This window comes from Prosopis cineraria, unplaced genomic scaffold (assembly GCF_029017545.1).
Source record: "Prosopis cineraria cultivar Desert tree isolate PC_DT_omini unplaced genomic scaffold, ASM2901754v1 PC9, whole genome shotgun sequence".
In the NCBI taxonomy this organism is placed as follows: Eukaryota; Viridiplantae; Streptophyta; class Magnoliopsida; order Fabales; family Fabaceae; genus Prosopis; species Prosopis cineraria.
Genome location: NW_026555340.1, coordinates 16,055,375 through 16,069,500, shown reverse-complemented (window position 1 = coordinate 16,069,500; position 14,126 = coordinate 16,055,375). Strand labels below are relative to the sequence as shown.

At 31.5% G+C, this 14,126-nt stretch overlaps 1 protein-coding gene across 1 annotated transcript; it reads right to left on the bottom strand.

Moving 5' to 3' along the window:
* Nucleotides 1-8,804: 8,804 nt before the first annotated feature.
* Nucleotides 8,805-12,676, bottom strand: LOC129319479 (probable aldo-keto reductase 2). Its single transcript, XM_054964563.1, has 5 exons — nucleotides 12,396-12,676; nucleotides 12,092-12,292; nucleotides 10,336-10,508; nucleotides 10,108-10,210; nucleotides 8,805-9,244 (listed from the first exon to the last, which is right to left on the bottom strand). The coding sequence occupies exons 1-5, from the start codon at nucleotides 12,597-12,599 to the stop codon at nucleotides 8,906-8,908; spliced, it is 1,020 nt and encodes a 339-aa protein (XP_054820538.1). The 5' UTR covers nucleotides 12,600-12,676; the 3' UTR covers nucleotides 8,805-8,905.
* Between the last annotated feature and the right edge of the window lie 1,450 nt (nucleotides 12,677-14,126).

Genomic DNA, 14,126 nt, shown 5'->3' with positions numbered 1-14,126 from the left:
GGTCAACAACTTTTAGAAGTGGTCTCTTTACTCTTCTTCTACCTCTCATAATAGGGCTCTAAATTATCCATTACACTCTCCTCACTAGTGTCTCTTCTTTGTACATGTACAAGCTATTTCAAATGATTTTCTATCATTTTCTCCTCAATAGGCCTATGTTCTTCCTATGTTTTTATTTTAGATTTTATCTTTACGTGTACACTCATAAATCCATCTCAACATTTTCATCTCTACTATTTCAACTTTATGTTCTTGCTATTCTATTAAAGCCTAAAGTTATATTTTTTGATAAAATAAAAATAATTAATTTTAAAGTAAAAAAATCAAATTTGTTTACAAATAAAAAAATTGACAATTTGGATATTCAAGTTGGCCCAAGTAAGCTTGCAACTTGAAGAGATTAGAGTTGGGTTTGACTATTTAAACATTTCTATAAATTCATATTTATTTGGGCTAGTGTGAATTGAAACCGACCCACCTAAATTATTAGCTTTAACAAACATATAGGCTAACTTAGGTCGTGTTTGAATTTGATTTGCTGGAATGCCTTTAGACTTGCTCATCTGTGTCGATAGATATGTAGGTTAAGGTAGCTTCAATTATCAGCTCTTCTAATAATAATAATAATAATTACATAGTTAATGAAAAATAACAACAAAGAACAAAACAATCCTAAACTAAGGTGGGCAATATCAATTTTCAATCAACTAGTTAGAGCAAAATTGCAGTCACTTACTCTACTTTTTGACAATATCTCAAATGTTGACCCTATTCTCCTTTAATAGATGAACGAAACCAAACATCTTCTGAAATTTTATTATGACTGTCAAAATAGCTTTTGGCTCAATGAGCCAAGGTGAAGTGAAAAATTGAAGGCAAATGGAATACGAAGTTCTTCCACATGATAGTTAACAGAAGAAGGAGCAGGAACTTAATCCAGAGCCTTACATTTGATTCGAATCAATAGGTTGAAGATCAAAATAAATTGTTACATGCCATGTGGAGGCACTTCAATGGTATTTTCAACTCATTCTCTCTACTGATAATCAGCGAGAGCTATTAGAGGAATTATAGCAATCACTAGAGATGAGGTGAAAACTGATACCTTTACTCTCCTAAAGGATAGTTTCCCTAGTCTTGATTGTTTACATGCTAATTTTTTCCAAATATAGTGGCATTTAGTTGAGGATGATGCTTTTAAAATGGTTAATTCTTTTTGCATTCTGAAAATATTCTTACTGCTTTAAACAAATCTTTGATAACATTTATTCCTATAGGACAAAATCCAGTTTCTTTTAAGGATTTGAGACCAATAAGTTTATGCAATATGGCCTACAAGATTATCTCCAAGGTCCTTTGTAATAGGCTAAAAGAGGTGCTTCCAAGACTTGTCTCTCCTTTTCAAAGTGCTTATCTGAAAGGGAGACAGATTTATGATAATGTTTTAGTGGCTGCTAACTAGGTATACCAGATTCATGTTACAATAGGGAAAAGATGAATATTAGATGCTCTTAAATTGGATTTTTCCAAGGTTTTTTATCATTTATCTTGGAAATTGTTGGAAGCCATTTTGCATACAATGAAATTTCCAGCTAAGTGGGTTAATCTTATGAAATGTGTTTCCACTATTGAATATCACATCATTTCAATGGTTGTTTTACCTAACCTATTTATCCAAAAAAAATAGCATTAGACAAGGAGATCCTCTATCTCGTTATCTTTTCATCTTAGCTACTAATATTATGTCTTGTTTATTGTGCATCATGTAACATTCTAAAGTTTTAATCCTTGGATTAAGTGAAATTAATCAAGATTAAATAATTAAAATTAAGTGTTAATTAGTTTGAGGATGGTTTGAAATGGCTAATGGGCTTATGGAACTTATTTTCAACCATTGGAATGAATCCAAAGGTGTTTTAGGCTATCTAAGCCCATATTGAGGCACTAAATTTAGGCTTGCCATTACATGTCATCCACCATAGCAGATGCAATGTGCCTTGCGCTTTTAAATCTATAGGTCATGCATGAGTTGTAGAACATAAGGAAAAAGGAGAGAAATAGAGAAAGGGTGATAGAGGGAGTTATTGCTCTATTAGGGCATATACTTTAGAGCATTTAGGAGGTGATTTGAGCTTGATTCCACTTAGGTATGCCTTTACTACTCTTCTCCCTTCTCTCTACATGATTTTGGAGTAAATCTTGGGGTTGTATGATGATGATTTTTGAATTTAGGGCTATAAGTCCAAACCTATTAGTCTAAATAGGACTAATATAAGTTGTTTAATTATTATAAACCTAGTTTAAAAGTTTTTACAAGGTTGTGAACTTAAGTCATCCATTTTTGGGTGGACCCTAAGCCTTTAAAGGATGATTTTGGATTGTTAGTGCTACGTTAGTGAGTTTTGAATTAATGGGAGTTAATAAACTCGTTGGCTATGAGATTGAAGTTGTGGTTAGGAAATTTGGTTGTTAAAGTATAAGAAGATGCAAGTATTGATTTTGATCATTAATAGTGATGATGCCATGATGGTTTATATTATTTGTAGACTAATCTCGTGAAGCACCAAAGAACTTGAGTTTAGCTCAAAAGCAAATTGTATTTGGGGGTAACTGTTGAGTCCTTAGAGGTTTGAAATAATCAAAAGAAATATATTGTTGTTATTGCTTGTTTGATTGATCATAAATGTGTGTGAACTTGAAACTATGTGTCCTATATATATACATATATATATAAGTATGTATGTTGTTTTACTTTTAAAAATATGCAAGCATGGCTTTACACATAAATGTGAAAATGAAATTTAGGAAGATGATTGGTTAGTTTGTGATATATGAAACTTGCTAGACTTTTGTAAATCTTGAGGAATATGAACATGATAATGATGTTGAATATGCTATGTGTGAATTGGTATGTAATGTGACATGATCATATTGATGGTGGGTGCTCGTCTAGTAGGGAGTATTGAATTGAATCCATATGGATCTTACCAACACTGTGAGGCCTTTATGTTTGGTTCCATATATTACCCTTAAACCCCATCTAACAGAGGTGGTAATAGGGCTTACCCTTGAACCCTAACTAGTGAAGTTGGTGAGAAGATTTTATGACATTCTTGTGTTCGAGATGGGGGAATCTATGGTCTGAGAATGAGTGTGGAGCCTTGGCAGAGTCACCCCTCATAATTGAAAAGCTTGGACAGACCCAGTTATATAGGTTTTGCTCCTAATTATTATGTAGCCCACGAATTTAGTCAATAGCAATCGAGGTTTAGAGATATGGTTTATCATTCATTGCTTTATAGTGTGATTGATGAACATATTACATTGGTTTATAATTGCCATTTTGAAAGCCTATGGTTATTTGACTTACACAAACATGTTTTAGATTACTTTGATTACTAAATAGTTTTACTTACACCTCATTTAATATTTTACAAGTGCCAGTTTTGGTTAGGACAAGGAAAAAGATTAAGAACTAATTTCCTACTATAATGCCTCATTTTATTTTGTATTATGTGTAATAATATTGATAATACCAACTAGGATGATTATTTTTGTTACCTATACCATTGCCTGCGTTACGATTGATTGTTAGTATTTTATACACTAAGTCAAGTTGTATGAGTTATTAATGTTTAATTAAAGCTAAAATGCTAGTGCAAGTATCTTTTTGGTTATTGGAATGATTATAAATGATTATTTTGGTGATTGAATGATGATCTATCTCCTCCTTGCTTTTTGGTGAAATTGCGGTTGAGAAGTAAAAATGAGTTTTGAATTATATTTATGTGTTGTGATATGTTACACAAGTTTTCTTATATCCTTTGAGGTGGGTCCAGGTGATTGTATGAGCTTTTGGCACTTTGGTTTGGACACCCTAGTTGTAAAAAAGTGTGAAAATGTAACTAGTTTGTATTTGGGTATAAACTCCTTGGTATAAAATAATTTAGAAATGAAATTAGTGCCAATAACTAGTTCATTGAGTAAGCTTTCTATAAACATTTATGTTATCTCAAATGGATGTTCGATAGAGATTTGAGGCAAGCTAAAAGTTGACCTTCAGATTTATCATATGATAGCTCAATGTTATCAAATTCTGTGTAATATACTGCGGCACATGGTACAAAGAGCATCTAGTTGAAACACAATGCATCTCCGCTGCAACAGATGGGTCGTGCTACAGGAAAATGACATTTTTAACCCCTTTTATGCAAATGTTTTCAAGTTTAATTGGTATCCCATTTTCCGTACATTTTTTGACTCTAATTTAGATTCATGTTGATTTAAATATTTTAGATTTTTAAATTGTAAAACTTGAGATCCCATTTTAAATAAAAGAACTTATATTTTTCATGATGGTCTTAAATGGTTAATGTTTAATTACCATGATAATTCTTGGTTAATATGGTTATGTTAGTGGTATAATTAGGCGATATTACACATCATGGGTGGAAGGGATCTTTTCAAGGAATAAGATTTCTGTCATTCCTCCTTTCCAATTGCTCATCTCTTATACGCTGATGATTCATGTATTTTCTTTCAGTACACAAGAAGTGGTCTAGCAACCATTCAAGACATCATTAATAAAAATTGTCGGTGGTCAGGGCAGGAAGTCAATTTGCATAAATCTACCTTGATTCTCAGTCCAAACATTCTTAGTTTCTTACAAACTTGCAACAGAAAATTTCAAATTCTTTAGGCATTCAATTGAGCCAAACTTTTGCGAACTACCTAGGTACCTAGACTGATGCTGGTAGGGATAAATCAGTTATTTACAATCAAGTATCGGAGTCCATTGACAAAAGGGTAGCTTCATGGAAAACCAAATTGTTGTCTCAAGTTTCTACACTGCCTCTCATCTGACCTATATTTTTTGCTTCTAATATTTACATTTTTTTTTCTTGTCTTAAGGTTCTAAAGAAAATTTGTGATTTTATTGATGCCAAATTGGTAAACTTTATTTTTGGGTATTGAAGAAGGCAAAAGAAATATCCACTTAAGAAAGAAGTGTTATTTGGACATGTCAAGTCTAGGTGTCTAGGCTTAAGGAATACTACGCGGATGAATGTGGTTTTAATTTCTAAACAAATTTGGTAAGTTTTGCAAGCAGAACTCATTCATTACTGGGCAATACCTTGAAGTTGAAGTACGTGGATTCTCAAAATGATTTTCCCTTGAAGAAACCTTACAATGCTTCATGGTTTTGGAACGATATCTTTGACTTGTCTAACCTTATCATTGATCATCTTTAATAGCAAGTTGGAAATGGAGCCTCCATTCAGATCACTCATGAACTTTGGAGGTCTTCCTCTAACTCTTTTATTGCCCGGGGCTTTTAATGTCTCCACCATAATTGGTCTGATGATTCAAAAACTCAACTCATGGTCTCAATTCAGTTGAAATATTCCTTTCTTAAGGAATTTATATGACTCAACTGCAGTTCAAAAAATTATTAAAATTCAATTATCTTTATGTGGTTCAAAAAATAGATTAATATGGAATTCTAGCACTTACACTGTCCAATAGGGTTTTAGATTTCTTAACAAGCATGCAGAGGATTTGTATCTTACAAAGGAAAGCATTTGGAAGTTTCTTTGGAGATTACATCTTCTATATAAAAATCTTCTTTTCGTCTAGAAGTAAGTACACAAGGCAATCCCTACAGGTGATATCCTTTGAGCCCATCTTATTCCTTCCTCTTGTGATTCTCAAGATTCCTTGTTTCATATTTTTTTATGAATGTCCTTTTGTTAAAGCCATTTGGTTTGGCTCTATTGGAATTTTTTGAGAAGAAATTTCTCTTCAAGGTTTGATCTTCTGGCTTCTTAATGTTTCAAATAAATCATACAAGGACAATGGTCTTTCTACGATTGAAGAAATTTTTTGCTCTCCTGCACTTCATATGGATGACAAGAAACCAAGCCTTACGCAAGGGGAAACTTTTAATCCCACATCAAGTTATTGGAGATTTTTAGGAATGGATGAAATTTCTCATATCTGCTTGTACATGGAATTCTTCTAGAGATTCATCTAAGCAAAGGGAGAACAATAATTTGAATGCTTCTTCTTGAAGGAAAGTCATCAATGGTTGCTACTCATTAGTTGGTATAGATAATGCAGATGATTCTTCTCTTGAGACTATCAAAATTTCAAAATTCAAGAGAAGGAACCTCAATTTTTGTGCAACAGCACATGGAGAAGAAGAGGTGCAATGATTTCATATCACAAAATCCTCTTGCTCTTCCTCTTGCCGCTTTTTGCAAGCTTGCCTTCACATTTTGCAATAGATGATAGTTACTGACAATTAATCTATTACAAGAGGTTTACAGGTGGAAGGTTTAAAAATTATCTTACATAATGAAGATTTTTTGCTTTCACAATCTTGCCAAGAAGAAAGTGTTATTTAACAGAACATTCATTATATACTCTGCTCTTTTAGCTTAGTGTTGGCGGAACAACTTAGTCAACGTCATATTTCTTTGTTTTCTTCTTTCTTTTCTTCACCTTTACTAACTTATGAGTTATAATTTTTATTGGATTTAATTGATCATTTGACCCTTTTTATATAAAAAAAAAAGAGTCCTAAATTAAGTTCATCATGAATCATTAAAACTAAGAGTGAATCATATTTAAAAGGTAATTAAAAAAAATCCTGGTGCACAAGTGATGCAATCATTATTTAGAGGAGATGATAACATGAGAAGATCATTACTCCCGTATCTTTCATGGAGAGAATGACAAATAAATTTCATTGAAATAGATAAATGACAAAATAATATCACAAAATAAGTTAATTACTTTGAAATTCTTAGGAATTTATCCAACAAATTTTTTTTACGAAATTACATTTCTGACCTACAAAATAATATAAATTTTAGTTGTTAAAATCTAAATTGAAGTTATGAATATCAAAGTTAATGTTGCTAATATGAATAATTGTTATTGCATACTTGTTATTTTATAACTAAAATAACAACTACGCTCCATATATTAATAAATTTACTTTTATTATTGAAAAAATTAATCTTATGGTCTCAGTAGTTTTGATTTACTTAAAACTTAATTTTTTAAATATAATTTAATACAACTCAATCCCAGCACTTTTGATTCAATTAAAACTCAGTCTTTAATCTTTCTATTATTTATAAATTTATCCTTGTCATCCATAACTTATGTTGAGTCATCATTGAGTTATCCTACATGGCAAAAAAAATTATAAACATCATTAAAAGTTGGTTCTTAGCTTCGGCTCAGTTTCATTTCAATTTTTAAATAATAAGAAAAAAAAAAGTAAGGTGTCTTGCTTGTGTGAAGCCACATAATCAAATGTTAATGATGTTAATATACACACACATATATATAGCCCTGCAAGATAACTCAGTAATGACTCAACATGAGTTATGAATTACAATAATAAATTTATAAATGATGAAAATATTAGGGACTACATTTTAAATGAGTTAAAAACAAAGAGACTGAGTTATACCAAATCATTCTTAAGACATTGAGCTTAAAATGAGTCAAAACTGTAAAGGAAAAAAAACTAATTCTCCATTATTAACAACTTAAGTTTAGGTTTTTAATAATTATAATTTTTAGTATTTTGCTTATAGTCAAAAGCATAATTTGACACAAAAAAAAAAAAAAGTTATGTAAGCTCCAAGGAACTTAAGAATCAAGGGGAGAGACATGGGGAGGACCAACATGGGCCACAACCCCTCCTAATTTTTTATTTTTTTTAATAAAATGTAAGGATTATATATTTTTGACCTCTTAAATTGATACATTATAAAGTTTTGAGATACTAGATGAAATTCTCATTTTAATTTTATAGTAGTCTTTTACATATATATAGTCCAACTATTTCGGTAGCTTAAAAATATAATTGTTATAGGATTTACTTATTTTTAACAAAATAATGTTATAGTTGCTTTTAAAGCATTGATATAATTTGATTTTGTTTTCATTTTATATTTGATAAAAGCACTTATGAGAATTTTTACTAGCAAACTTTATAAAGTATTGCAACAAAAATCTCAAGATATATTGAATAAAGAACATACCAATTAAAAAAATTAAACAATAAATTCAACAAGCAAGAAATAGAGTTTTTTATATTGAATAAAATTTTAAACCCCAATGATGTATTTAAATTATTCAATTCTTATGAGAAAGATACAATTTAATGATAATTTATATTGAAAAAAAAAATTTAAAATTTTATATTAAATATGATAATTAATTGTTTTTATAATATGAAAAATTAATGAGTAAAACTTAAAGTGAAGACATATACTATTTATTTTTGCTATATATGTGTGTGAGAAAAATTAAATATAAGATAAGTTGAAATATTTACTATGCTAATGATACATATGAAATTAATTTTCTTTCCATTATTATATATGCTTTGTTACTTTGATCCCAACAAACAAAATTTTCTTGCTCCGCCCTTGTTAAGAATAATTACTTCATTTCATTCTATTTCTTTTCTCTTCATTCCTATATAATGTCTTTATCCAACCAAATTCAAATACAATATGAAGCTTAGGACTTTAGGTAAGTAAAATTGTAATGGTTCATCAAAAGTAGGTTAGGTCTCACTAAAAAAATACATACAGGGACACTTAAAATTACCCATTAGTACAGGTTTGATCCACGAAAGCATATTCTCTACAAAGGAAATTGAGAATCTATCTAGCAACAAAAAAAAAAAAAAAACGATAAATTAACTGCACTTACCATGTCCTCCCTAAAAAACACGTTTTTACCTACCAATATTATTGCATTAAGCTACACTCTCATTGGACATGAACCAAATTGTCATTAAACACATCAATTTCTGTTCCCAAATATTTATTATATTCCTATGATACATAAGAGATAGTACAAGGAATGTACTTCATTATGAAGCTATCCAAGAAGAAAGTGGCGGGGTGTCAGATTCCTGCCATGGAGCTGTTCCAATAGCAGTTCTATCACCTTTAATGGCATCACCTGGAACAAAAGACTCAAGCTCAAACAATTCTTGTGGAGTAAGTTTAACAGACAAAGCCCCAATATTTTGATTCAAGTTCTCTATTTTGGTAGTTCCAGGAATAGGACACACATCGCTTCCTTGATGATGAAGCCAGGCCAATGCTAATTGGGACGTAGTGCATCCTTTTCTTTTAGCCAGTTCACTAACCCTCTCAAATATACTATTATTGTGCTCCAGGTTTCCAGGTTGGAATCTAGGCAGACGCTGCAATGAAGTCAAATACATCCACATGAAATTGGATTCCAATCCTTTGAATCCATGAAAATGAACATACATGCATACATGCATGCATGCATGCATATAGAGAGAGAGCATTTAAAAAGGGATAGAAGAGAAGAAATTGTCTTCATACCCAGCATTTTTTTCTTTTTGGTCACCCCCCAAAAAAAAAAAGTAAAGAAAATAAATGAATGGATACAAAATTCAGTAAGTTACATCTAGATATTAATCTATCAATAATGGACATCTCTAACTGTGGGCAAAATGTGATACCTAACTAGTTAGAGTTGCATATGCTTACATTGTCCTTAAAGATTATTTTGCCCCACCAAAGATTTTTTTTTTTTTTTAAATTGTGACAGTTCTATAGGAGAATGATTTTTTTTTCTCTGTTTTTTTTTTAAATTTTGGAATCATCGAGGATAATGATTTTGTTGTATCAACCCTAAAGAGAGGAGAGAAGGACAAAGATTTTGGCATATCAAAGAGGATAAAGATCCAAGGGTAGTCAAGAGGAGAAGGAAAAAAAAACCACTACATATATAGTTGCTTGAATTGATTATATATAATGATTAGGGGCCTGCGAAAATTAACATAACTAACTCAAAATAAATTAGGGATTACCAGAATTAATTTAATTGAGATAGTCAACTAATTTCACAAATGACATTTAACTATATTCAATCTTTAGTAGCGTAACTATAACTGATGTTTTTGAGGACAAATAGGGTCAGAAATAGCTAACTACGATTGATTCTCTCAGTCAGAGGCCTTGAAATCATACTGGTAGAAGCTAGGCTAGTTTGTGATGACGGATGACACTAAATTGCATAAGAATAAACACAAACCTTCCGAAAATCATTTTCTGAAAAGCTTTCAACCACCTTTGCTCCTGATGAAAAGAATCCTCTCCCAAGAGGACTATATGCTACAATTCCAATGCCCAGTTCCCTAATAACATCACAAATGCAAAAGTAGATGTCACAAAGCTAAACAATAATTGATCATCAAAAGCTTCAATAGAGAGGAAAAGATAAATATTATAATGTAGAATTTTTGTATAGCTCAAATTTCACCTGCAAGTTGGAACTATCTCTTCCTCTACATCTCTTGCCCATAAGGACCACTCCAACTGCACAGCTGTTATAGGATGAACAGCATGAGCTCTTCTAATTGTTGAAGCTGAGGCCTCAGACAAACCAACATATTTAATTTTTCCCTCCTCAACAAGTTTCTTGAGTTCCCCAATCTTACCATAAACAATACAGAAATAAGTCAATACTTATCGATCATAGCATGCAGAATTTTGTATGTGTACAAATTGAAAAGTATAGAATGTCTTAATTTTCATTGTGTACAAGTAATTATACCATGCACACGTTGAAATGGATGCATGTCAATTACTAGCAATTGTCTATTCCATGCATCAAAGATGCACTATAGAAGATATATCGGAGATTGACACAAAAGTAATATAAGTTACAGAAAAGCAAAGATATACCCTCAAAGAGAAAACAGAAATTCACATATCAAAAAGTATGCAAAGATACTATAAACCCAAAAAAGAAAAAAAAGCATACAAAGATAGTGATCAACCTTAGAAAATCTTGCACAAAACTAAATTTTTTAGATTAGGTGAGCTGATATACTTGGGTTTGATAAGCATCCCTTCCCATACCCAATTGCCATTCCTCACCCCCCAGGTCATCGGCCTCTTATATAACACTAAAAAAAGAAAAAAAAAATGTAAGACGATAATATAGAGTGAACTGGTTAACTGTCCCGACAGCAAACAATGCAGATGGAGAGAGTGAAGAAGAAAGGACTCCTTGATTTCACAAGTCATAGGGAAAAGAATAGTGTTTCTTAGCCTTTATTCCAACTAGTACGGTCAAAATTGATGATAAGTTAAAGAAAACCAAATATAATATTCCATTGCTGTCAAGATAAAGACACCACCATAAGATCATGCAGCATATGTCTTACAATTTGTGGGGATTTTTTCCCCTTGAGAAATACGTCTTAAATTCTCGCAAATAACAAATTTCTAGTATGATGATAACGAAGAAAACAAACTTCTAGAACCAAATATCATACCTACATATTCAGAACTCAGGTAAGGACATATGGTGAAGAAAGATTAGCAGTTATAAGCACATAGCTAAGTATCAAAGTGGCATTACAAGGAAACCATTTAGACTCTGTTTTCTCAGTCTTACGGCATTAAATTGGTTTTCTATCTTAAGTCACCCAAAATATAAACACCTAGAAAAATCAAAATCAATGCCTTACTGCATCACGTCTTTCAGCCAAAATAACTGTTGAAGATTTAAAATATCCCAAACAAGACGTGAGGCGACATGTTTGGCGGGGGGGGGGGGAGTGTTCACAATCCCAACCAATTTTTCATGGGAGAATTATCTCATAGAACTAAAATAATGATCCCTAGTTTTTCAGTTCAAGAAAGTGGAAGCGTTATAGGAAAAGATGATATCACATTCTCCAGAATTCTATATAAATAATAAGTTATCAAGAGGCAGAACCAAGAATCATTGTTCTAAAGTATCCGAAATCTCAAACAATGCTTAACGATTTGGTCCAAATCATCATTGTATGAAAGCTGCAATGACGAAAATTTTTAATTTTAATACACACCATTTAATACTAATGTCTACTTTAATCCCAACAGTTCCCTAGGAAAAAGGCAACAAGTTCAAATTATAAGTAAACTGACTTAGATGAAACACAAATCACATGGGCCAACAGTAATTTACCCAGAGAAAAGAATGTCAAAGGAGAAAAATAAATAAATAAAAAAGAACACGGACGGACCGTGACTTCAATAGGCACACGAGTATCAACACGATGCTGATAATAGAGGTCAAGGCAATCAACGTCCAGTCTCTTCAAGCTGGCCTCACAAGCCGCTCTCACATATGCAGGATCGCCACGGATATCAAGCTTGCCATCGGCAAAGAGAAGTCCAAATTTGGAAGCCAATTCAACTTTCTCCCTCACATCTCCCTTCAAAGCCTGCCCAAAGGAATCCACACACAGTTCGTTATAGAACCAGAGCAAACAAATGCGAAGAAGCAATAAAATGAACTGTGAAGTGTGAAGTTCGTATCGGTCATACCTTTCCGAGAAAAATTTCATTTGCGTTTCGGCCGTAAAAATCGGAGGTGTCGAGAAATGTGACCCCGCTTTCGATGGCGTGGCGGACGAGAGCGATCATGTCGGGTTCGGGCTTGCCGAGAGCAGACAAGTCCCTGCACCCAAGTCCCTGGACCGAGACCTCCAAGCCTTGTGACCCGAGCTTGATCCGACCCACTTCCACCATGCCTCAGAACAGAGATAAGCTTTGATTGTGGTAAGTGGTGACACTGACGAAACAGCACCGTATAGGGGATGGAATGACCATTCCTCCGTTCTCCATTATAAAGCAATTTCACGCAGCATTCAACATCTTAAAATATTAAACATTTTAGTAAAAATAAAATTTTATTAATAATATTTTTTTAATATTATCTTTCATATAAATATATATATATATATATATATATTTTTTTATTAATAAAGTATTAAATAAAAGATATTTTTAAAAATTTATTTTTATTTTAAAAAAATAAAATTATAAAATATATTTAATGAGCTTTGTTAATATACAAAATTTTATTTAAAAATATTTTATAATTTGAAATAAAGAGAATATTTATTTACTATTATTACTCACTTTTTTCTTTTATTTTCTCTTTTTTAATTACACAACAACTAATATTATATGAAGGTTCTTATTCACTAGTATACAAGTTTTAAAAACTAGATCGATCATTGAATCGGTTAAGATTAAGATTAAAGGTTCAACCAGAGGTTAAACTAGAGTCAAACTAGTCATAATAAAATAATATAATTTTAAGGAAAACTCATTAATTTTCAATATATTCATCTATATCCAAAATTTAATATCTCATATGCTCTTTTCGTTAAAAAATATAAGACATTTTAACTGAATCTCACATTCCAATGAAATAGTTATGTGTCTTTAAACTAACTCTATTTTATTATATCTACCTCTATTTAATAGGGTGTTTCACCTTAAAAAAATAAAGTAACATATTCAATGAGGGCATTTTTAAAAAGAATATAATAATTACACATTAAAAAACTCAAAATCTACTATATTTTTTAACAAAAGGAGTAACATGCAACAATAATTTTAATAATAAAAAATTTTGCATGATAATAAAATTAAAGTAACAAAATAATAATAAGATATAAACAAAAAATTAAAAAATAAAAATAAAAAATTTACAAGCTTTAATAAAAGTACATGTAAATAACTAAATATATAATTTTAATTGATAAAAAATTGAAATATGTGAGGTATGTGAGCAATGTTTTAAGACCCGAACCGACCCAGATGGTCGGACCGTTGAACCATCACCCAAAGGACAAAACGGTCTAGTTCAACCATTTGGGCCGTTCTAGCAGTTGACCGAGATTGGCCTGCTTTGACCCGAGTGGTTCTTGAAGACCCGGAGCAAAAACCTGAAACCCAAAGTGGTCGAACTGTTTTGACCATTTTTCAATATATATGTATATAAATAGTTTTTTTATTTAATTATTATATCACCGGTTTAACCACCAGTCTAACTGATTGAACCATGAAACCCATAACCTACTAATAGTTCCAGTTCATTGTCCAATGCAGTTTTTAAAACATTATATGTGAGGCTTAGTGATAGCCAAAAAATGTGTATGGGGAGATGGGATGAACTTATGGAGTGATGTGTCTTGTTGCGATAAAAAATTTAATAAAACTATTTGCCACCCCTCGTGGTTAGAAACTTTCAATAGCTTCAGCCAT

What these genes read in the sequence shown, in the direction of transcription:
- LOC129319479 (XM_054964563.1), bottom strand. Translation starts at nt 12,599, where the DNA reads ATGGTGGAAGTGGGTCGGATCAAGCTCGGGTCACAAGGCTTGGAGGTC. An exon ending in GTGTGCCTATTGAAGTCACG is followed by an intron (nt 10,509 to 12,091) that starts GTCCGTCCGTGT and finishes GTTTATGGTAAG; the next exon opens with ATTGGGGAACTCAAGAAACT. An exon ending in CAGAAAATGATTTTCGGAAG is followed by an intron (nt 9,245 to 10,107) that starts GTTTGTGTTTAT and finishes ACTTCATTGCAG; the next exon opens with CGTCTGCCTAGATTCCAACC.